The sequence below is a fragment of the Mandrillus leucophaeus genome, unplaced genomic scaffold, assembly GCF_000951045.1.
Source record: "Mandrillus leucophaeus isolate KB7577 unplaced genomic scaffold, Mleu.le_1.0 Scaffold87, whole genome shotgun sequence".
Taxonomy (NCBI): Eukaryota; Metazoa; Chordata; class Mammalia; order Primates; family Cercopithecidae; genus Mandrillus; species Mandrillus leucophaeus.
The window spans coordinates 2,895,767-2,919,525 of record NW_012109474.1 but is presented as its reverse complement, the minus strand read 5'-3'; the positions used below and the strand labels follow the sequence as shown (position 1 = coordinate 2,919,525).

The window sequence follows — 23,759 nt, the reverse complement described above, 5'->3', positions numbered from 1 at the left end:
AAAAAAAAAAAAAAAAAAAAAAAAAAAAAGACAGAGCTGGTCTTTTCCCTGGCTACCTTTCTGTCTTACCTCCACTAGTAGAATGTTGATAATCATTAAGTATTTGTTCAAAATTGGTGAAAACAGCAAACATTTCCAAAAAATGTCACTAGGTGGCACTGTGAGTGCAACTTTTAAGTTTTACTGAAGACTTCTGGTGCTTTGATTCCCAGGTATTTTCATCCAGTCCCTCTTCCTGCAGAGGAGGAGACTGAGGCCCGGAGGGGTGGAACAGCTCAGGCCCGCAGGTGGCCTGTGCCTAAGTCAAGGTAGAATCCGGAAGGCCTGACTCAGGCTGGGGCGGCTTCCAGCCACTGAGTAGGTAATCAGAAGTTGAAGGTGTTGTCGCAGGCTCCAGGAGGAAATTAAATGTATTTCAAGAGAGATATAATTCTTTTCCCTAAAGGAGGGAGAGAAGGAATGCAGGTGACTCTCAGTGCTAAAACTGGAGTCAAGATTTAGTAATTTTTAATTATCTTGGGTTGAAGATAAGAAATGAGATGAATAAGAAAAAGCCCAGGTGATATTAAAGTAGAAAGGAAGAAGCACCGTGTGCTTGATCTGACAAGCGGTATGCGTATCTCCCGATCTTCAGAGCCGTCACTGTTGGCAGCCCCTTTTATTCATTTAGCGGTTGTCAGGGATCCAGATCCCAGTTTAGGTTTTCCCAGGGGCTGCTTAATACCCTAGATTTGTCTTCCTTTACAGCAATAATAATGATGGTGATAAAATAAGAATAGCTTTTATTATATCTTAAAATAATTCTGTTCCCAGCAAGCCTGGCATACAATAGGAAATTAATAGCCTGTGAAACTGAGTTAAGTACAGAAAAGGAGCCGGCTGCCCTGGGGAGCGGAGGCCTGAAGAGCCAGCTCCGCGGTGTGTGCTTCACCAGGTGCTGTGGAAGTGGCCACAGTGGGTCTGCCCCTCTCCCAGTCTGGCCTCAGTTTTGGGAAGTGTTCATGATTGCTCCAAATCCCAGCATTGAGGGAGGAGAGCTGCCAGGCAGGCTGGCAGGGAACAGGGACCCAACTGGGACTCCGTGGAGCCCACAGCAAGGGGATTCCCATTACCATGAGGGCCACCCTGGCAACTGGGATGCTTTGGAGATAGACAGCTGCTCTACCTTTCCTACCATTTTCCTGTAATGGAGAGTTATACTGTTTAAATATAAATTATATCTACACGTGTGATTTGTGGGGGACCATTTAGAATTTTGATGACATCTATCCTCTCCCTAGAACAAGTTACACTCATATGCTGAATTTTGCTTAGATTTCTGGGGGCTTCCATCACATTCCCAGTCACAGCCCCTTTAAGCATTCATGATCCTCAAGTTCAGAACTTTGATCACTTGCTAACCTTCATAGTTTATAGAGTTTTGTTTTGGTCCGTACAACTGTGTCTTTTCCCTTGTTTTGAACTCTGGGGAGAGAAGCCATTACTGAGGGTCTGCTCTGAGAGGAGCTGTAGGAATGCGGGTGGCACTTCCGCTTCCACAGAGCTTTCTCCTTTTATACCTCTGGGAACTAAGAGACACCAACATCATTATCACCATTTTATATATAGGAAGATGAAGGGGCAAGAGGGCTGCGAATATGAGCTGGGTGCTGGGCAGTTTGTCGTCTTTTCAGGGCTGTCTATGGGAGGAGGATGGGGAAGTGGGTTAGGAGGGCACAAGTTGCCGCTGCCCTCAGACCAGCCTCACCTTGGGCGAGCACTTAAAGTCACAGAGCTAGATAGGGGCAGGAGCGCGGCCAGGGCTCCGGTCTGGCTCTAAGAACAGTGCTTCTTTGATTCCTGTCCACTTCTACCCAAGCCTTACCAAGAGTGTAGAACTCCAAAGTGAGACTGGTGCGTTCCTGATGTCCCAGAAAACCTCCCAGCAGCTCCTCTCCACCCAGCAGGTCCCCGGCAAGACAGGAGGCCTCCAGGCTTTGCCACCTAGGCTTGGTCAGATGCAACTGGGGTTATTATTCACACACACCCCATACACACACCATGGGCCTGTCCAGGGCAGTGGAGATTGTGTTTGACAGGGAACTGTGTACAGTCTCAAGATTTGCTTGGAGCTGTTAGCTCATTTGACCTTGAGCCTCGGCTGCTGTGGGCTGCCTTGCTCAGAATGGCAAAGAAGGCAGGAGGAGCTGACTTCTACCCAGCTCCTCCCCCAGAGGGCCCAGCTTTAACCAGTCCTAGCTAAGAGCTCTTGGCTTTTTCCCGGGAGGTGATCGTTTCCTTATGTTTCCCAAAGTTCTGCTGGTCCTGAGTCAGTAGCACAGTTTGGGTCTCCTGTAATTTCATGGCTGGGTGGTATCGATCCACAAACCGTTCACCCTCATGTGGCCAGGCCTAGGGCCTCGGATGTTTCTCTGCTGTTCCTCGCGTTTGGGGTGTGTCTTCCATTTCCCAGAGGTCCCCGGGAATATGCTAGGAGGTTGAATAGAAAGCTTGGCTATGAACTAAAGAAGTTAGGCTATCTGTGGAGCACACCGGGGGCTTTTTAGAACCGGGAAACCGACCATCTCTGAGCTGGCAGGAACCTTGTCTGTTTCCCCAGGGAGGCAGGTTCTTAGCTGTGTCAGGGCTAAGAAAAACAGGGCAGATCCTGTTTTTCAATATCTTCACAGAGGCAAAGATTATTCTAGGCCTTGTCTGGTCTTCTATAAGATCTGGAAGAAACCTTTGCATAAGGTTAGTAATTAAAGATCTGGAAGAAACCTTTGCGATAATTCAGCGGGTTGCTTTCACTTTACCCATAAAGAAAGAGGCCCAGGGCGTGGAGGTGATTAGCCCGGGCCACAGGCTCATTACAGGTGGGGCTGGGAGTTGCCCTGGGCTGCTAGGTTCTCCAGCCAGTTTCCTGGATGCCGAGCCTCACTGCCTCCTGTGGCTGGGAACCGACTGCAGCGAGTTAACTTATCTCTGTGCGGCACAGTGGCCTCTCTGTAAATATTTGTAGATTTATTAATTGATATCAAGCACTTACATTTTCAACAAAAAATCCCGAGCCAAGTAGTTTGGGTTTTTTCTTCTCCCACCAGGAGGTGGCGCTCCCTCCCTGAAATTGGCCCATAGTGGCCTAAGTGGAGCTGGAGGATCTCCTCCGTGGGTTCTCTCCTCTGGGAACCAATGGCTGAAGCAAGTTGGTTGACTGGTTTTTAATTAACTCGTGTGTCTGATTTCCTGAGCACTGTGGGCTGCCTGGACTGCACAGTTCTCTACTTTTACCTTTGTCCATAGTATCTGGCTTGTTACAGGATTAAGAATTCCGGGAGTGTGGCCCTGTGAGGCTGGTGGCCTGGGCATTAACGCTGACTTCCTTGTTGTATGAGTCAGCTTCGCGTGCCCCACCCTAGAGAGCTCTGCAGTCTGTAGCTCTATGGGGACGACAGAGGTGAGGTGACCCTTTGAGACAGGGCCCCAGCAGCCCCTCCCTGGGGGGTTGGAGAGCTGGAGGCTGGAAAGGAGCTTTAGTGCAAGGTCTGGAGATGCTGGGTCCTGGCACAGGAGTCAGTGTTTCTCTGGTGTGGGGAAGGAGGTGGGTGGAGCCCAGGATCCCTGCACTCGTTCCCTTTCAGCGCTGATGCTCTCTGCTTCTGGCCCTCCCCAAGAATCACTGCAGTGGTGCCTACAGTCCTCCGGGGAGCTGTGCCTTTGGGTTAAAGCACCAGCCATGAAAGGCCCTAGTAAAATGCAGGCACTAACACCTGAGAAGGGATGATGCTGAGTTATGAGTTTGGGATTTGTTAAAGTCCGTGTTGATGTTAATGATGGAGAGGTATAATGAGGCACGCCCGACCCTCACTTCCTCTCATGGCCTGAAACAGTCTCTAGGGTTAAACGTTAAAAGAGCCCTGGCTGAGGAGGAAGTCCCTTCAGATGGTGGGGGGCCTTAGGATTTTACTTTTGGTTTACAGATGGTTTGCCCCCTGGGAATGAGGATGAGGGGATTATGGGTCCTTATTTCAGGCTGTATGAATGCAGTTCTTGCTCCATTATTCCTGCGTAGAAAGCTGGAATCTGGCCTGCAAGAGGAGTACTCCAGGAACAGAGGCTGTTAGGAGCAGGAAGGTGGGACAGAGTCCTGCTGGGGGCAGCAGGCCCCTACCTGCCCTCCTCCACCCAACCCTGCTGGCCCTTGAGTATCTCTGTGTGCCCAGGGCTGTGTGAGGTGAGGACATAGGTGTAGGTGGAACATCGGACACACCTGACCTCCAGGGGCTGCCCTTGCTGGCGTGGGGCAGACACTGGGTGACTTGGAGACAGCAAAAGAGTTTGCATGTAGAGGGGTAAGGAGTCCTGCTTTCCCAGATTGAGTAAAAGTGGTAACACACCCCAGTCCCAAGGTCAAGGGGAGACATCATTCAGTTCTCATCTAGGGCATCACAAAACTTGTTTTAGCTATTTGAGAAAGACCCTGCAAGGAGAACTGGAGTTAAGATTAGTTAATACTTTTGTGTGCTTAAGGAGTCTCAGAAAGATCTACATTGAAAAGCAGGTAGTGTCTGCAGTCTCCTTCCTTACCCTGGTTGAGGCTGACGTCCCCCAGGGGCTTCCCATGCTGCTCTGCAGGATGCAATGCCTTCCCCACCAGAGCCTGCTCATTGCCTGCAGCCTCCTCCACACACACATAGGGTCCTCTCCTCCCATCCCGTTTTGCATCTCTCCCTGTTCTTGTCTGAACCAGTCTGATTGAGGAAAGCACCATGTGTGAGGCTATGTGAATGCTTCTACTCTACCCTCACTGCTGCCTTGCTGCCATTTACAGAGTTGCCAGAACAGGTTGGCCCTCTGCTGTCTCTGGGGCAGCATGCTTTCCTACCCGGGGTTATTATAGGCCCCGCATGAGACCACATGAGCCCACTTCCAAGACAGTACCGGAAACCAGAGGACTTGGGGGAGAGATGCTGTTTGCAGGTGACAGGAGAGGACGAAGGGGAAATGGGAGTTCTTGAGCCTTGCCTTTTTTAAATTTCCAAACCTTGGCTAGAATCTCCTCACTTTCCAGGACTCCCTGCCTGCCTGTCTCCTCCCTCTACACTGGACACCCTGTTTTTCTGTGCTTTGTTTCTAGCAAGACTGAGGATTGGGGATATTTAAATGAAGACGGAGAACTCGGCTTGGCCTACCAAGGCCTAAAGCAAGTCGCCAGGTGGAACATATTCCTTTCTTCCTGTGTCTGCTTTGTCCGTTGTGCCTGCTCATGTCTCTGCTTAACCGTTTTTCAGCTAGAGTGGGTACGAGAGCACGGGGAACAGTTGGCATGCAGTCTGGCTGGTAGCCCCTGTGGTTGACCATCTGTTGCCATACCCAGGCTGTGCAGATGTGGTTGAGGATGGCTGGTTGTTTGGGTCAAGGTGATAGCATTTAGTGGACCTCAGGAACCACATGGTCCAGCCCACTTGTTCTATAGGTGAAGAAAGAGACAAGTGCGGGAGGTCACGTGGCAGCAGGCACGCAGCTCTTTAGAACAAGGCTGAGAAAGAAACATACCTCTGGGGGATCCTGAGCCTGTGCTGCTTCCACACTACATATTGGCCCTCCCAACTCTGCAGGATCAGCCAAAAATGTCTGCCTGATCTGTGCTGCTGGCTGTGCTCCAAATGCAACCTGTGCCCCCCAGAGCCTGCCATCAGTACGTGTGCTCATCCTGATCTCTGGGACTCCCTGGAGCTGATGGCAGCCAAGTGCAGTGCATGCGCCTTGACGTCTGGCCTCACAGCACCCTCGTGGGGTAGGGACACTGAAGCCTGAAGGGTTTAAGGAAATTGTTGGTGAAGCAGAAAATCCAGAATTTGAACCTGGTTCCATCTGATATCAGAGTCTGTGCCTGAAAGCCACTGGCCCTCAGGGGTGGGCGAGCAGCTTAGCTAGACAGGGTAGGCATGCACCAAAAGGACACCACGTGATGGTCACACCATAGGCCCGTTGACTGCAAGTGGCTTTTAAGAGCTGTGGCATAGCTTTGCCCATTGGAGCCTTTCAACAAGAGATGAACTGGTGGTCGCTGAGCTTGCTTTCCAGAAAGGAAACCGGGACTCTGCGAGGTGGCATGAGTGCTGGGCCCGGCTCCCTCAGCCAGGTGGTGGCGGAACAGGAGCCAGAAGCCCTCAGGCTGCTTCTCCTTGCTGCCTGCTGAGGATGGTAGTAGAGGTACCTTTGCACCAAGAGCATCTCTTCTTGGAAAAAGAAAGTTTACTCAGCTGATGCACAGGGTAGTGTTTCTCTGGGTTCAGATGTGGCCCCACAATCTGTGAGCAAGGTGACACAGTGGGTCTGTTTCCTTGTGAATGGAATAGGACCTTCCTCATGGGGCATTATAAGGAATAAGGTTAATACAGGTGAAGTACTTTGCACATGCCTGATATGTAACCATGGAATAACAAATATTAGCTGCTACTTCTATTACTATCGTGGTTATTATTCAGTAAGATCAGATTTTTGTCCCACCAAGAAGTTTGTTTTATTGGAGGAAGGACCCTTGTATGAAACCAGGTGATTCCTCGTGCCTCTCCATCAGCAGACCAGATGTGGTTTCAGGAATCAGCAACTGAATGCATTAATAAAGTCCAGACCTATGAATCAAGAGTCCTGGTTTCTAGAATCAGCCCTGCTCTTTTGGCCTTGGTTTTCTCACCTGCATGATGAGGTGGCTAGCCTAATGTTTAAGTAGGAATGGAACCCTGGCTGAGTCACTCAGCTACAGTCTACCTGCAGAATAAGACATGAACAGCGAATGTGCCGCACCAGGCAGGAGAGAAATCCTCACGGCAGCTCGCCTAGAACCCGACAGTGTCTGTTCTCTCCCATTAAATGTATAACTTATTGGTGACTACTTTTAATGTGCTTACTATAGCCAATATTGGATAGTATCTAAATGCTGTATTTCATTTAAAATCCTGATTTAATTACCCAATTATCCTCCACAAATCTCATGTTATATTTCTTTGGTAATAGGTAATATCACCTGTAGTGAATGAGTGATTTTTCTCAATCACTTCTTCATTCGTGTAACTTTGTTGAGGAGTCACTGGGAGTCAGGTGTTGCACCCGGTGCTGCTATGGGGCTGACTCAGCTACATAAAATGTGGTTGCTTCTATCAACAGTGTAGACTTCCCTCTCTCTCTTGCTCCCTTGTAGACATGGTCTCACCTCTCTTATGGCAATTCTCGCCTCCCAAACCATCAGAACTGTAAAAAACATGGCGCCTTCCTCCAGGGTAGCCACGGCCTCTAATAGCTGTCCCCTGGGCACAACCTGGTTCCTACCTGTGTGCCTACCTTGGACATAATCGTTATTTGCATCCCTGGAAGACACTGGGGTGGATTTTTTCCATGTAACCATGTCTGGAAGTTCTTTACAATACCTCTCCCCCAGCACCCTAGCTTTCTTCCATATGAAACCTGCTACACTGAATCAGAAAGCTGGTTTAAGTAACTAAGTCCAAGAATGACAGCATCATGGTCATATTAGCATCTAACTTCATGAAGATGAGGCTGCCTATGAGCCTTTATTCATCTCTTGCCTTCTATTATGATGGGAGCATTGCCTAGGTAACTGGCACCTCCTGGTCTTGGGCCTTTTGACCCAGAGTGTTATGAGATTTCTCAATCTTCACGAGATCTCTAGGTCTCTCTGCTTCTTGTCATGACACCAACTGATCTTACACCTTCCCCAAGATCGTTTGCAAATAGTCTTAGTTTTCATCTTTGGCTGGAGGAAACTTGTGTATAAAAATTGTATATGTAATAATTGTATGTATAAAATAAAATGGGGCTAGTAATAATGGTAAAGATAAAAATGAAAGGGGCTAATATTTTGCCTTTCTAAAATTTGTGGAGAATCTGCCACAGGGAAAATATGTGAATAATATAATTAGTTCAGTTTTGCCAGAGTTTAATCTTAAGAAGGAGGTTCTTGTGAACTTTGGGGCAGATGTAGATGTTTTTATTTAAAAGATGCTTTAAGAAATGTGTTTCTGTTGATGGACATTTTGACAGGGAGGTAATCTTTCAGTCCCAAACCGCTAAACTGTGCTCACAGAATGAGGAACAAGGGTTGAGAAGAAGGCTTAGGACCAGATGTGCCTTTGGCCTTGGTTTCCCTTCATCTGAGAGGAGGACAGTTCGGCCTGCTTGCCTCGTGGTCCCCATGGCATCTGTCTCCTGCTGCATTCATCCCTCTCGGGGATGTGCAACTGCTGCTGCTGTGTGCTTGGCTGCTCCCCTGCTGTGTTTCTGCCTGTGTCCCCTCACATGGGGGCCCTAGCCTGGGCCACGTGCTCACCTGTCCTCTCCCTGACGCAGGCTGCTGGAGGCCCAGCTGCAGGCCCAGAGCCTGGAGCATGAGGAGGAGGTGGAGCGTCTCAAGTCCCAACTCGAGGCCCTGAAGGAAGAGATGGACAAACAGCAGCAGACCTTCTGCCAGACGCTACTGCTCTCCCCAGAGGCCCAGGTGGAATTCGGCATCCAGCAGGAGATATCCCGGCTGACCAATGAGAATCTGGTAGGTAGCCATGTCTAGTGGACCCCAGCTTTGGGAAGTCACGTTCTGGAAGAAAATGGGATCAGGGGTTGCCTTTGGCAAAACTGACAAGGTTCATGACCCTTGGCCCTATAGTAGGAACAGAGATTCTTAAGACCCCTTCACTGGAGCTGAAAGGTCTCAGACAGCCACACTCGTACGTCTGGGGCCTTGGTGTTGGCTGGGTGGCCTCACCTGCCTTCTTGCCAAATTTCATTGGTCTAGCTGAGCTGCTTTACCTGGCAGCTGGCTTCCAAGAGGATGAAAGCAGGAACAGTAAGACCCCTTAAGGCTCAGTCCCAGAACTAACTGTTGCTTCTGCCCATTGATCAAAACCGGTCTCATGGCTAGACCAGATATGGTGAGGGAGAGATTCGACCTCTTGAGGGGAGGAGTAGTGGAAGAAATTGTTGGGGGCCTCTTTGCAGACAGTCACCAAAGGAGCCCCAGCAGATGCCAGGGAAATGGAAGAGGGCCCCTGTCCTGTAAGAGCTTGCAGACTGGTCAGTAGGGGAAGCAAGGCATGTAATAAAGAAGAGAAAGTAGATAGTGTTTTTAAAAGCATGATTCTGCATTGAGTTAACAATGAGTATTACAGGAAGAGAATAAATGGTGGGGTGAGCTTTTGGGAGGACATGAGGCTTGAGCTGAGACAGAAGGTATGAAGGGGATGTAAACCATGGAGACTGGCAGAGGGGGAGGGAGAAGAAAAACATGGACCAAGGCACCTAGACAGGAGTGAAGGCAGCCGGAGGGCGGGGCTCAGCAGTGCCAATCACCTTCTGGAGCTGAATGTGCCTGCGGAGTGCAGCACGTTCATGTGCCCACAGTGTGTCTAGTCCAGGAGTCCAGCCATGGCTGTCATTTCCCTTTATAACCAGATCACCTGTGGTTGGGTGGCCAGTTCACTTGATCCCAAGAGGAAAAGTGGGGTCCCAGACCCACAGCTGAATAGCACTTACATACACATCTTCCCTTCCTCCCTCTGCCTCCCTCTCTTTGTCTGCAAGTCACTCTCTGTTGCATATACATGTGTTACCTGGTGGCTTTATGGAAAGAAATGCACCATATTAAATAAACCTACCTGGCCAGCTTCTGCCAGGTAGAGGAGGCAGCCTAGGAAATGCATTTGGTGGCCCATGTTCCCTGGAGGGCCATGGACCAAGTAGTGCAGTGGACAACCACTTTATGAAGAGGGCTGTGCAGCGTGCAGGTACTGTGTCAGCTCACGGCGCCCCAGCACAGGGCTACCAAGGCCACACTTAGGAGAGTCAGTGAATGGAAAGTCGTGGGTAGTCCTACCTTAAGAGGCCGTGACAGTAAAAGAAAACAGTGCAGTGGGCCCCTCTGCTGGAGTGGTGACCCTGGGGCATGAGTAGGGGCCTGTACTGCTGGCCAGGCAAAGAGGAGGAGGAGGGCTCCAGCTTGCAGCCTGATGAGAGACTCCTTCCAGAATGTGGTGGTCCTCGTTTGCCCAGACAGAGGCTGGGACCCCTAAGGAGAGCCAGCCGCGGCGGGTTCCAGGGGCTGCTGGTGATGTATGTTCGCTGGCTCAGCAAGCATTCCTGCCTACTGTGTGCCAGCTGGTGAAGCACTGACCTCTGGCAGAGGGGAGACCGTGTATACACAATTAACCACAGCACAGGGTGCTGGGCAGCCTCAGGGGGAGTGTAGGGGAAGTCAGGGGAAACGGCTTGAGGCTGGAGTGGTCCAGATGGTGTCTGTGTGGAGGGGAGGATGTGATTGTCCTTCCTGGTAGCAACTTGAAAAGTTTAGCGCCATCTTCAGGTGGACTCATTTTTCATTTCCAAGCTTCCTTAGGAATTGAATTCATTCTGTAAGCTTTTGTAATTTTAGGCTTTAGGACTTTGGGCCTTGGTGTCTTCACAAGTTTAAAGCCACTGTGGCCAGCACTGTGTTCCCTTTATTTGTTCTAAATTTGTTGATTTCAAGCTTTAAAGATTCCCGGGTGGTTCCAGGACCCCTACAAAGTTTGCAAAGCATAGCTCTGTATAATTCCCCTTAGTACGTTAAGGAATTCAGCCTTCTGGGATTTGTAGGGGATTGGGGGTTGGACACCCCGGGAATGTCATAGCACAAAGCCACCATTAGTGACATGGATCCTTACAGTCCCTCTGCTTGAGCATTTCGGGAGGAGTATTGGATTTTCTGGGCTTTCCTGAGAAGCTGACTGAGATGTCAGAGCTCTTGAAGACAGGAGTCAAAGCCTCGCCACTGGATTAATCTTTCCTTCTTGAAGCATCTGGTGTATAAGATGCCGCAAATAGGTGTTAGAGCATTTATTGTCTGTCCTCCCAGGGTGTGGTGAAGGTTTTCAAAGTAATAGTGGAAAAGACATCAGAAATACTTTATCCTGTGGATTTGATAATGTCGCACAGAGGAGCTTTGGACTGATGGCGGTCATAGGACCAGCGTCCTGGTCCTCATCTGGTCTGGAGCAGCCCTGGGCTCCCCATTCACTGGGCTGGCCAAGTCGTGTGGCCCCACGTGTTGGTTAACCCTTTACAAGAGTCAGAGCCGTAGCTGAGGATTCAGTGGGGTTGGATCCGGACAGGGTTATATGAGCACGAGGCAGGGGTGGCAGTGCAGCGGAACCGGGGAGCCAGGGATGTCACATGCTTTGGTACTGCTTGGGAAGGCACCTAACAGGGGAGACAGAGTCTGAGTAGAACTCGGGGTTCACAGGAGACCTTCGGTAGCCACAGCGAATCCTGGCTCAAGTTTCTCTAGACACTTGGGTCCTTTCTACCAACTACCCTCTCACACGAGGCCGCTCTTAGGTCACTGACTGAGGTTTTACTGTCTGCCGCCTCTCCTTGTCATTTCAGCTGAGTTTTTAGATGTCTCCATTTAAGAAGCATTTTTAAAGATTTGCTGCTTTATCACGATGAATAAAGTCCCTAACAACATCTATAACTAGGTGTGTAGCTTGGGATGGCCACAGCCCTGGGACTGGGCCAACTCCTGTCCACAGGCTGATCTTAAAAAGTCACCCAATGTGTTTGTAGAGGCTCCACCATGGAATGCTCACTTATGTCTTCCTGTCACTCTCTAGTTGCCAAGGGTGGCTCTAATGGTGATGGCGCAGGGCTCCTCTTCTCCTCTTTGTGTCCCTGGCCACAGAGGACCACTGCTCAGCTGGGATGGAGGTGATATTAATGACAGCAAACTCCTCCCCCAGCGCCTTGCTGTTCTAGGTCTCAGTGGGCTGACGGGCTTCCAGTGGCAACAGCTGCTAGGGACTGCGGCCACACCAGTGTCCTGGTTTGCCTCTGGGCCCTGGATAATCTCACTTGCCCACTTGCTCTTCCAACCTCCCCGCCCCCTGCATTCTCACACCCCCACCTGTCCATTCCTTCCCAGGGTGCCGCCCGCCCCACCCTGGAACTCCCAGGCTGAGTATGTCTCCTGGGGGGTTGGCATGGCAACTGGAGGAGGCTTGGCTTGGGGAGGCTTGGGGTTCAGCAAGGCGCCAGAGAGCCTGACCTGGGAGGAGTCTCGCTGTGTCGTTACTGAGAGAATGGACTCTGACTCATCATCTCCCACTTCCTGAGTTCCAGAGCAGGTGGCAACAGCCTGTGAGGAGCAGCTCTTCAGGCAGCGTCCCTGACTGGCGCATTTCCAACGGCTGCCCACGGGCCACACTGGTCACCTCTACTCCAAGCAGGATTTTACCCCCACCATCCCAGGCCTGGCTGATGTCTGTTCTCACACTGCTTCCTCTGCTTCCAGGACCTTAAAGAACTGGTAGAAAAGCTGGAAAAGAATGAGAGGAAGCTCAAAAAGCAACTGAAGATTTACATGAAGAAAGCCCAGGACCTAGAAGGTAGAGGGGTGTGAGTGAGTGTGTTTTGTGAAGCAGAGGTACACTTGGCCACGCCTGTGGGTGTGAGCTCCCTGCCCTCTGCACATTCTTCCTGCTTCACTGATTTCTTGGTGGCTCTGCCTAGTCCAGCCACACGATAGAAGTCAGATCCCATGAGCTTACACAGCTGCAGTTGCCAGAATATGGACAAAAGACAGTTGAATTCAGCCAGTTTGAGTGCTTACTCTGAGCAAGGCTCTGCAGGGCTAGAGGAATGGGGAACGCAGAGGTGACCTGGTGGTCTGTGCCCTCAAACGGCTTGAAGTTGGGAGGCAAGAGTGATGTGAAAGAATGCTGTGTAACACAAAGACCTAGACCCCAAGGTCCTCACTCCGTGCTGTGGGATGTCAGAATTAAAATTCCAATCTGGGATCTTCAGGTAGAGATTTAAATAACTCTTCCAGAAAGACCTAGAATGTTCTCTCCCTCTGACTCCCTGCTGCAAATCTCACTGTGTCATTCTTTGCATATGTCACCCTGCTTGGAACCCTCTTTCAGCCGCTCACTGCTTGGATACCCCTCCGCATCCTTCCACCCTCAGTTCGGGAGCCACATGCCCAGGGCTTGAGTCTTGTTTTAGACAGTCCTGACCCCACGTGCATGTTGAGCACAGCCCTGATCACGGGTGTCATTTTACCTGTTTAATCTCCTGCTCCTCTAGACTGGAAGCTCTTAGAGGGCAGGGATGTCTGCGATCTCTATCCAGGGGGACACATCTCTTCATACCTGCCCATGTGCCCACCAACCTTGGATTTCTCATTTGCTGTTCCTCCAGTTCTCATTCTCCTGGTCTCTTGGCTTCAAGCTTTGCTTACTCCTGAAGACCTATCACTCCCTCACTTCCGATGTTTCGCTGTGTCTGCCCCTACCTGTGTCCAGTTCTTGTCCCCTGTTACCAGATTGCTTAGTAGCTTCCCAGTCCTGTTTTTTCATAGCACTGTCTAGCCTTTGCCATCGCCTTATTGCCTGCAGAATGAAATCCCAGCCCTTGTCTGCCAGCCTTCATCCTCTCACACTCTCCCCCACCTCCACTCAGAGCCTTCCTCCAGCCACTCGGAGTTCATGGAGCACCCTCCCACCCTGGGTGTCACTCGCCCTGGTCCTCTTCCATTGGTCCTCTCCCAGTGGATCAGCCCCTTTGAACCTGGATGTGAGAGTCCCACCCACCCTTCATCCCACCTCCTCCGTGGGGTCCTTCAGCTCACCACCACCAGCACCCACATCACATACTCCTGGCTTGGTGCCTGACTGAGCTGTGCCATAGTGTTTCCATGTGAACGTACAGATGTGTCTCCTTAGCTCAGCTGGCCAGGGACAGATTGAGCATATGCCGTTGTATGTGTTCCCATGCTTAGGACAGTGCCCCGTCTGCAGTCAGCACTGAGATGCGTTTGGGGATAATTGTGTGGATACTCACTGTCCCTCCACCATGGTGTGAGGCTGAGGGGAAGCCTGTGTGAGGGTTGACCAGGCCTTTATACCCTCAACCCTGCCACCGAAAGTCTTCCCAAATAGTCATCATCATACGTAGTTGCAAAGACTGCACTTGGCAGCTTCCTAAACCTGAACCTGCATTTAGAGGCTGAGGACGTGTCCTTACTATCACCATCACCACCCTAATCCACTGCCCCCAGGTCACAGACAGTGCCCAGGCCTTGTCCTGAACACCTGGGTTTGCCCTGAGGCTGCGTCATGATGGCTGCATGGTGGCCATACACAGGGAACTGAGTGTAGTGGGCCAGGTTGAGGCCAAGCTCTTCCCAGAAAAACGGTATCCCCTTTCGTCACAAGTCAGTAGGGAAAGAGAAACAGCTGTGCAGGAGCGGTGAGAGACCATGCTGGTTCGCATCCTTCACAAGTTTTCTCTGGTCTGAAACCTGCCTGCTGCCTTTTTGGATTTTTCCTCTCCCCTGTCCAGAGTGTGGACCCCAGTGCTGGATGCTGAGCTCCTTGCTTACACTCAGGGTGTGGCTCTGGCTGCAGGAACACACCCCACAAAGAGATTGGGAGCTCGGAGAACGGAGAACCCAGAATGCCCCCTACCCCAGGTCCCATCCTCCACCTGCCAGAGATGCCCCTTCCCCTGCCCCAGGTCCCATCCTCTACCCACCAGAGATGCCCGCTACCCTCAGGCCTACAGCTGGAAGTCTCATCCATGCTTCTTGTTTTCTTTCCTGCTCAGCTGCCCAGGCATTGGCCCAGAGTGAGAGGAAGCGCCATGAGCTCAACAGACAGGTCACAGTCCAGCGGAAAGAGAAGGATTTTCAGGGCATGCTGGAGTACCACAAAGAGGACGAGGCCCTCCTCATCCGGAACCTGGTGACAGGTCAGGACCCTCTGTGCCACCCCACGCTGCCTGCCCCTCCTTCTGCCCCCACTCCCATCTCCATCCCCAGCACAACCCCTGCACCCCTTCCTCTACCTCCTGCACAGCCCCCACCTTCTGTCTCCTGCTTGCCCTTGTACCCACCCCCGTCTTCCTCTCCCCACACCCACTCCCATCCTCCCCCCAGCTCCTGCTGTCTCCAGCTACTATTCTTGATGATAAGACCCACCGCTGCTTTGTTCTGCCCATAGGATGGAAGTGGGAGGGGAGCCACCCACATGCTTTTCCTCAGCAGCAGCCACAGCCCCCTTTCCTTGGTGCAGCTCAGTATGGGCCACAGTGCTTTGGCAATGATGGCAGCTCATGCTTTTGGAGCACATCCGGTTGCCAGGTCCTCTGCCAGGCACATCACCCTCATCCCCATTTAATCCTCACAACCTCCTTTTAAGTCAGAACTACTGCCTTCTCATTTGACACTGAAGGAAACAGAGACTCACTCTAGTGACTTGCCCAGGTCACACAGCTGGGAAGCAGCGGATCAAGGATTCAGATTCCTTCTGTTTGGTTAGGACTTTACAGTTGAAAGTGCTGTGTGGTACAGCACATGTGGGTGTGGTCTCTGGAATCACATGGGCTGTGTTCAGACCTGGCTTCTTTCCTCACTAGCCACACATGGCCGTGGCGGTGCTGCTCACCAGTGTTCTTGTGTAGAGCACAGGAAAGGGAATCATGCCACTGGCATGGAGTTGTGAGAATGAAAGTTCATTTTTCATTGCTCACACATGGTCCCTGGACCAGCAACATCCGCATCACCTGGGAAGGGGTGAGAGATGCAGAATCTCAGGCTCCATGCAGGCCTCCTGGATTGCAAGGCACATAACAAGATGCCAGGTGATATCCACAGGCTCATTAAAGTCTGGGGAACACTGAGCTCATGCACTCTGTCTGGGATCACCCTGGTCCCACTGTCAAAGTTCATCAGGGTTGGCTTTTACTGTCCCTGTGATTATCTGCAGTTTCTCATCCAGGCACGTGCCCGAATCAGGGCTGGCCTGCCTCCCCCCCAGCCCCATGTGCTCCCTAGGGCCACCAGGCAGCTGTGAGAGCTGCTGCTCCGAATCCCTTCCCCAGCTGGGCTCCTAGAACTGAAAGACTTTCCACACGAGCTGCCAAGAGGGTGGGGTTTTCTCTGTGAAAAGAGGAGCCCCCGCCGCCCCCTGAATCCCTCTTGGCTGCTCAGCAAGGGCCAGGAGGGAGTCTGTGTCACCTGTGCAGCTTGCTCAGGTTTGTGCCCAGTGCTGCTTTGCCAGTCGTACCAGCTCCCTCCTCTCCAGTCTTGTGCCCCATCTGGCTGCAACAGGCCACCTCCCTGCTCTGTACCAACCCAGTCCTGCACTCCCCTGCAGAGCCAGGAAGAGTCTTAGAGGAGAGAGTCCTGTGTGAAAAAGGAGAAATCTTTGGTGGTCTGATCCTCTGGACCCTGAGCCAGCAGCTCCCTTCTCCATGGCGCCTTAGTGCAATGGGGGTGATGACACTGACCTGCCTGCCCCATGCTGTGAAGTGTGACAAAGGCGAAAGTGCTGTGTTAAAACTGCAGAACTCTTCTCAAATGTGAGGATTTCAGAGTGGTAGCTTTTGCAGGAATATTTAAAGTTCAAATGAGAGGCGAGCGTTATTTTAGAGAAACTTAGTAAAACTGAAGTCGGACTCTGCTGAGCACTGCCTAGGGCCGAGGGACCCAGGGAGAACGGATTGTGGCGTCTGCCTTGAACTGATTTGTTCCCGCTGTTTGCTTTGTGGGTTTTTACTAGCCCGCTGCTTAGACGTATTTTGCTCTTTTATAAAGCTTTATCTCCCCTGCAGTTGTCCAGCAATTAAATGTGACGTACGTTTATCTTAAACTTCCTTAAACAGACTGCATCTTGTTCAAACACAATTAGGAACAAACCTTTCATCTCTGGTGAATGAAACTTTCAATAAATAAGGCTGCTTGTGTCAGACAGGTGGCTCCCTCCTGCCATTTGCCAGGGTTTTTACAGAGAAAGCCCTGCCATCAGCATGAGAGGACCCTTGCTCAGGTGGCCCCAGGAAAGCTCATCTCCTGCTGAGCTGCCTAGGAAAATCCCGCAGTCATCTTCCCTCCAAAATACCCCACCCAAACAAATGACAAAACTTGACCACCAGCCACCTACCTGTTAGGTGCCTGGCACTGGCCAGTTGCTGTGGAGGAGAAATAAAACTAGTGTCATTGTCCCTGTTACCCAAGACGCTAACATTTAGCTGGGGAGCCCAAACAAGCTTTATTCAATCACAATAGAACATTCCAAGGCAGGTCAAGTTGTTTGCAATCTGCACATGGATCGGGCTTGAAGAAAGAAGTTATGGATTGGAAGTCTGGGCCTATAAAATACATTTTCCTGGACAAATGTGACTGGCATTCTAATTAGAGCCAATGGCCAATCCACAGCCATTGTTGGACCTATAAAATACCCAAATATCAACCATGTACTCAAGAGTATTATGGCCTACAGTTGGCATTTAACTAGACAGAGGCACTGGAGCAGGGATGGTGTAACCCAAGTACCAACTGGAGCTGCTGGCAGCAGAGCCCAGCCCAGGACCAGCCTGGTAGAAGGTTTGCAAGGATACTGTCCACCTGCAGGTGGGAGGGAGGTGGCCTCCCTTCATTGCCATTCTGAGCCTAGAGGTGGCTCATGAGGCCTTGTTTGGGAGGGTATGAGTATAAAGAACTAGGGCTGGAGATACAGTGCAGAGCTATGGTGAGACCCCTGGGGCCTTGGGTTCCTGCCCCGTTCTCACCTGTCATCTTGCCTTTGTACCAGGCCTTTCCCCCCAGTTCTCTGGCCTCCTACCACCACTTGTTGCCTTAAGCCTGGCTCTCCTGGCATGGTCTGAAATAGAAAATGGTCTGAGAGCTGCTTCCTGTCCCTCCAGGGCCTTTTGCAAGAAAGGGCCAAAAGGCTGAGTCTGCAGTTAATGGGGAGACTCACAAGGCCCGTCCAGTCCAGCCAGAGCAGCCCTTGCCCAGGCTGTATCTGTGGGATACAGAGGAGAGCAGTTGGGGGAAGTAGGATAGCGGCTGGAGAGATGCATGCTGAGCAGTGGCACTGGGGCTGGGGAGGGAGGCCTGCCTGATCTATTTGGCTGTGAGGCTGGGCAAGTACAGCTGGGTAATTTGTTCCTGAACTGATGGGCTAGAGGTTGTTCCAGCTTCCCCAGCCCTCAGCAGGCTGGCCCTGTCTTTGGGAACATACAATTTGTCTAATTCTGGAGCCAGCCCTTGCCTTCTGGAAGTGGTGGTGCCCACAAATCAGGAGTTCCTGCCCCCGTGTGGGAGCTAAGTCCTGTCCTCAGCCTTCCTCTTGCCATGGACCCCTGTTGGCTGTGGACAAAGGCATCTATGTAACTTGCAGGCACTTTTCCTCCCTGTCATTAGGCTGAGACAGAAGCCTGTTTCAGTGTTGTAGTGCAAATAATTAGGAATGTGGTTTTGTGTTTCTAACCATAGTGTCTGAAACTACCGGTAGGTAGGCTCGGGAGTTCGGGTACCCTGGTTGGCTTCTCTCCCCATCCTCTTTGAGACATCTATTCCTAGATGAGCTATGGGGGAATACTGAAAACGTCTCTATTCAGATGAGGATTCTGACAGCCTCCACTGTTCCCCATAGATCTAACTCTTGCCATTTGCTGCTGTCGTTGCCCTTAGACTTGAAGCCCCAGATGCTGTCGGGCGCAGTGCCCTGTCTCCCCGCCTATATCCTCTACATGTGCATCCGGCATGCGGACTACACCAACGACGATCTCAAGGTGCACTCCCTGCTGACCTCCACCATCAACGGCATTAAGAAAGTCCTGAAAGTAAGCAGCCCCTGCAGAAGGTCATGGTTTGTGGTGGGTGGAGCGAAGCCAGCCCCTCAGTGTTGCTTCTCTGTGTCTGGATTTGGCTGTAGTGAATTCTCCCAAGGCTCCAACTTTGAAGGTAAATGAGCCACAGAAGCATCCATGTAACCGGGATGCCTGGCAGTTCCCAGAGAAGGATGCTCAGGCCCAGCAATGGCAGGAAGCCCAGGACTCTGGCGTAGGTAGCCCTCCAGCTCCTCCCTGCTGAGCCTCCAGACCTGCCCAGTGCTTACAGAAGTCTTGGCCTGCCCACTGCCAGAGGTGCTAGGGAGACATCCTGCTGCAGCCAAGGATGTGTGGTCCTCACCCTAGAGCAAGTTCAGGGACACCCCTGAAACACAGGCCCTCTCCACCTTTCCAAGGGTCCGGGTGCTTTCTTCCCTGGGGGAAGGGCTGTGACATTCCATCACCTCCCAAGGTGAGGCAGCCTGGGCCAGGACAGGGCTTGCCTCAAGGTGTTAAAGGTGCTCAGGAATGCCACCTGAAGGCCCAAGGCTCTTCTTGAATGCAGTGCAGACACTGCAGAAACAGACTGGCCTACAGGGAGGTGAGGCTGTCCACACAGGGGCGAGAGCCAGGCAGTGGAAGGTGAGATTCTTGAGGGAGATGAGCCCTCAGTGAGAGGGATTTCTGCCTGCTAGCCGGCCTGTGCCCTGAGTATTATTGCTCTTAGAGACCATCTTTAGTTCTCACACACTACTGCTTCCAGGACGTAAGCCATTCTCAAAAGCTCTGAGTCTGAACCAATTCTGGGGTCCACTGAGCTGCCGGCTGCTGCTCTAAGAATTCCAGAGCCAGCCTGGTTTCCTGCCCTCAGTAGCTGCATTGCCCTCCACAGGCAATTTTATTCACTCATGGCTCTAAAACATGTATCTGCGTGCTAGTGGCTCTGAGATTTGTGTCTCCACCGTTGACCCTCTTTCATGAGCACCATCCAGCTGGAATCTTGGGCCAGTCTAGGCCAATTTAGAGCTGATACAAATGTCACTTCCTTAGGAAAGCCTTCCCTAATTCTGAGCTAAAATAGCATGTCCCAGCCCCACCAGTCACTTTCTATTCAACCTCATTTTTTTTTTTTTTTTTTTTTTGTCGTATTTCATACCACTCTGTCATTTGATAACGATAACGCTTACTTGACAGCATGAGCTGTGTGAAGTCATCAGTTTTAATGCAGCAGCTGTCTCATAGCTGTTTGGGTTGCTGAGCAGGCTTTTTCACCTAGTTCGGGTTTATAGCTGTTTTCTAGAGAGTTAAAGCCACGATGCGTCTGACGTCTAGATAAATGGGACACCAAACTATTTTGCTGTTGTGCTCTTTAGCATCCCTTGTGTTGGATAACTGGCAGTTGAGAAACAGAGCCAGCGAGCCCAGGCGGTTAGACGAGAGCCCAGGGCTGCTGGGGCAGAGCCTCATCTGTCACTCAGCTTTGCATTCATTCTTCAGCCATGGAAGGCAGCCTGTCCTTTATGTGTGTCCCTGTATGTGCACCACTGATCAGGGGACCAAGACGGGGGTTCCGTGTACCATCCCTGGTGGCAGAGGAACACTCATGCAGCCTCTCAGCAATGGGTCTCAGCCCTGTGACTGGCAAGTGCCCTGCCCAGCCTCAGGGCTGCTCAGGAACACTAGGAAAGGGTAGGAAATGTGGGGAGAGAGGCACTGAGGAAGCATTTCACCAGACGGGAGCCACCTAGAGCTGAGGATGTCCTTTTCTTTTCACAGAAGCACAATGATGACTTTGAGATGACGTCATTCTGGTTATCCAACACCTGCCGCCTTCTTCACTGTCTGAAGCAGTACAGCGGGGATGAGGTGAGTGAAGAGCCGGGCACCCAGGAGGAGTTCCTGCTTCATCCAAATGCGGTTGAGAAGTTCTTTGTATCCCCTCAGAGGTCGGGGGGGTCTTCGGAGCACCCTTGAGGTCCTCAGACCGTGGGCACACCTTATCATACCTCGTGGCTGGAAGCAGGAATAAGGCCGGCCACAGTAGACCTGCCTCCAGGAGGCCTTGATGAGCCCAAGGGGCCTCAGAAAGCACTCCTGGGTTATGTAAGTAGAGTCTACATAACCCTTCATCATCAATAGAGGCCCTGGGAGTCTCCATGAAACTCTTGTAACCTGACATTTCTATATCAGCTCTAGAAAAGCCCCACTGCAATGGATACTGGCAGGAAGCTCAGTTGCCTACTGGGTCACTGTCTCTCCTAAGCCAACTGATTAATCTGTCCATTTCAAGATAGACAAAGATGGCCACAAGAAAAGAGGCATGCCGTAATCAGAACTATGTGTGTGCAAACTGACCTGGAGGCCCAGCTCCATGCATCTATCCAAATTGGATTCCTTGACCTGAGGCCCAACTAACCCCATCACTTCACAATCCACACCGGACCTGTAAGGCCCAGCTTTTTCTGGAACTCACATTCCCAGCTTTGGTCCCTGAAAGAATTTCTCCCATGCTCTGCACTCTGCCCAATGACCTACTAATATGTAGCTTGTTTCCATTCTAGTTTCTCTGGTGAGAATCCCAACTCGTTCCAGACATACCCACTCACAGGTTCCTGTAGTCCTCCCGACATTTCTTCCCCTTCCTTTCACATATCTCACCATCTACCCTTCCCAAGGTCAAGACATAGTGTAAACCAAAATAGTGCGACCATTTTTAAAGCTTTATTTCATCTTTTGTGCCAGAACCAATTTTGACAGACACTTCTCCCTGGGTTAGTAAGAGGATATGCCCTTTCAGTCTTACCTTCTTTGCAATTGGCTTGACTCCATCTCTCTCCTAAGAACCAGCACTTCATTTGATGGCCTGCTTTTATTATAAAAGGGATGCGCCAAAGGTTAAAGAAATGGCCATTTCAAACCACATGTCTTCTGTTACAAAATTGTAATATCCAAGCATTTACTTGAAGCATAGAACTACATGTAATGTTATTTCATTGAGGTCCATCACTTTTCCCAATGTTATACACATTCTAAATTGTAGGTTATATAAGGCTAGAACAGGACCTAGAACTCCATTACATTAGGCTGTGGTGCTCATGTTCTCTGGGTCAGAGAATATGAACCTGGGTCAAGACCTGAACCACAGCATAACCAGATCCATGTGGTCCAAATAACAAGGAAGAATGGTTGACTCTATCTTCATGATTACAATTATCCCCTTTTCTGCCTGCTTTTGTTTGTATTAAGATGGCTTTGTATTTGACACAGTACAACAGGCCTTGCTGAAGATGGTTGCCCTTTTGGGAGCACTAATGTTTTTGGCTGCTGTTGGTTTCCCTCGGCCTCAATGAAAAGGACATTGGTCACATGAGTCCTCCTGATATCAGCAGTTGCGTTAACTTACGTGTTATTTCATCTGATTGATACAGAAAGCTAAGAGGACACAGTACTGTAGCTATGAAATCACTTTAGTTCATCTATTAATTCTGATACCCAGTGATAGAATCTATATAAACTTTCTCCTCATACAAGCATATAATCTGGCCCATGGCCACACTCCTTTAGAGGCTGCACATCATCTAACATTTTAGGGGGACTTGGTATATTGGGGAAAGCACTGGACAAAGTGAGAAAGCAGGGATCCCTTTCTCTGGACCTGGTACCAACCTGGGTTTTGCTACTGTAGGGAAATCACTTCGCCTTGGGGATTTGGACTGAGCGATTCAGGCTCTCTCTCTCATGTTGAGTTTTTCTATTACCTTCAAGTTCAAGGGTCATCAATGAGGCCTCAAAGAACTGACAGGGTTTTGTAAAACATCATCTACATAGGAAGGGCCTGAGTAGGCCCCCTGCCCACCAAATAGATGACTAAAGTTACCGGAGCCCCGGAAGTTGTGCTGGGCCCAGCAGACCACAGAACTCAGTAGTGCACGCCTCTCCCTCTGCAGGGCTTCATGACTCAGAACACTGCAAAGCAGAACGAACACTGTCTTAAGAACTTTGACCTCACCGAATACCGTCAGGTGCTGAGTGACCTTTCCATTCAGATCTACCAGCAGCTCATTAAAATTGCCGAGGGCATGTTACAGCCGATGATAGGTAAGCTGGCAGCAGGAGAGCTACATCACTCATCATGGGGTCTGAAACGAGGGGAAGGCGTGGTCAGCACCCTCTGCCTTTCGGGAACCAGATATATTAGCCATGACCTCCAGATAGCCAGAACCTTCCCAGTGAAGGCAGAACTGAGGTGTGCACATCATGCTTAAAAAGAGCAGTGAAAGTATTTGACACAGTGCCAGAAGCATAGATGACTTTCCCTTTATCTCTTTTTCTGTAATATGTTGTATTTTTTCCCAAATTTTCATACATAATAAATGTAAACTCAAAAAGTACAAATGCATATACAGTGAAGAAACATAACTCTCTCAACCTATTATGAACTTGATTCATGGAAGAAAGCAGGAGTGTTCATGCTAAAGGACACAGCAGTAGGCACGATGCATCAGTATTTATTAGACATTTGCTTTGGGCCAAGCACTGTACTTGGGCACTGAACATGAAATCAGAATTGAGAAATGAGAGCAGTTACATTTTCAATCGGAAGAAAAATGATGTGTAGATACATTACTCACTGTGCTCCACCAAGGCTGGGAAAGAAACTGGACCCGTTCAAAATGCTTTCCCAAGGTTCTTACAACACAAGTAGGTTATAGGTGAATCCCAGGAAGGACAAATCTAGAAATACGTTACTTGAAATGAGGTTTATTCCAAACCCTCCTTCCTGTCTAGAAATCTTTTTATAAGGCACCAGACAGAGGGAGAACTGACATATCAAGCTGGAGATACTCAGAATAATGAGAAGGTTAATAGCACCAGTTCTGGAGTCAGACAGACTTGGGTTGAAATCCTGGCCCTGCAACTCCCTATCAGTGTGACCCCAGACAAGTTATTTAACCTCTTTATGCCTCAACTTCCTCATAAAAATGGGTAGTACCTCAGAGAGTTGTTGGAAGATTGAGATACTGAACGTAAAGCCCCTGGTACGTAGTCAATTGCTGCTTAGTAAGTATGACAGACCAATGAAGCTCATATTTACATAGTCAGTGGCTAGGCCA

General features: G+C 50.4%; 1 protein-coding gene and 1 long non-coding RNA gene across 2 annotated transcripts in view; one reads left to right on the top strand and one right to left on the bottom strand.

The window, feature by feature from the left end:
- The window catches only part of MYO5B (myosin VB), a 261,230-nt gene that overhangs the window by 222,630 nt on the left and 14,841 nt on the right, over positions 1-23,759 (top strand). The window contains exons 29-35 of the mRNA XM_011969014.1: positions 5,117-5,194; positions 8,350-8,548; positions 12,320-12,413; positions 14,635-14,778; positions 18,506-18,657; positions 20,422-20,511; positions 22,593-22,743. Of these exons, the coding sequence (XP_011824404.1) occupies positions 5,117-5,194; positions 8,350-8,548; positions 12,320-12,413; positions 14,635-14,778; positions 18,506-18,657; positions 20,422-20,511; positions 22,593-22,743 (908 nt within the window). The remainder of the gene's footprint in view (positions 1-5,116; positions 5,195-8,349; positions 8,549-12,319; positions 12,414-14,634; positions 14,779-18,505; positions 18,658-20,421; positions 20,512-22,592; positions 22,744-23,759) is intronic.
- Positions 10,913-22,611, bottom strand: LOC105531165. The gene is made up of 3 exons (XR_001004751.1): positions 22,523-22,611; positions 21,449-21,511; positions 10,913-12,343 (listed from the first exon to the last, which is right to left on the bottom strand). It is a non-coding gene; the product is annotated as an uncharacterized LOC105531165 (long non-coding RNA).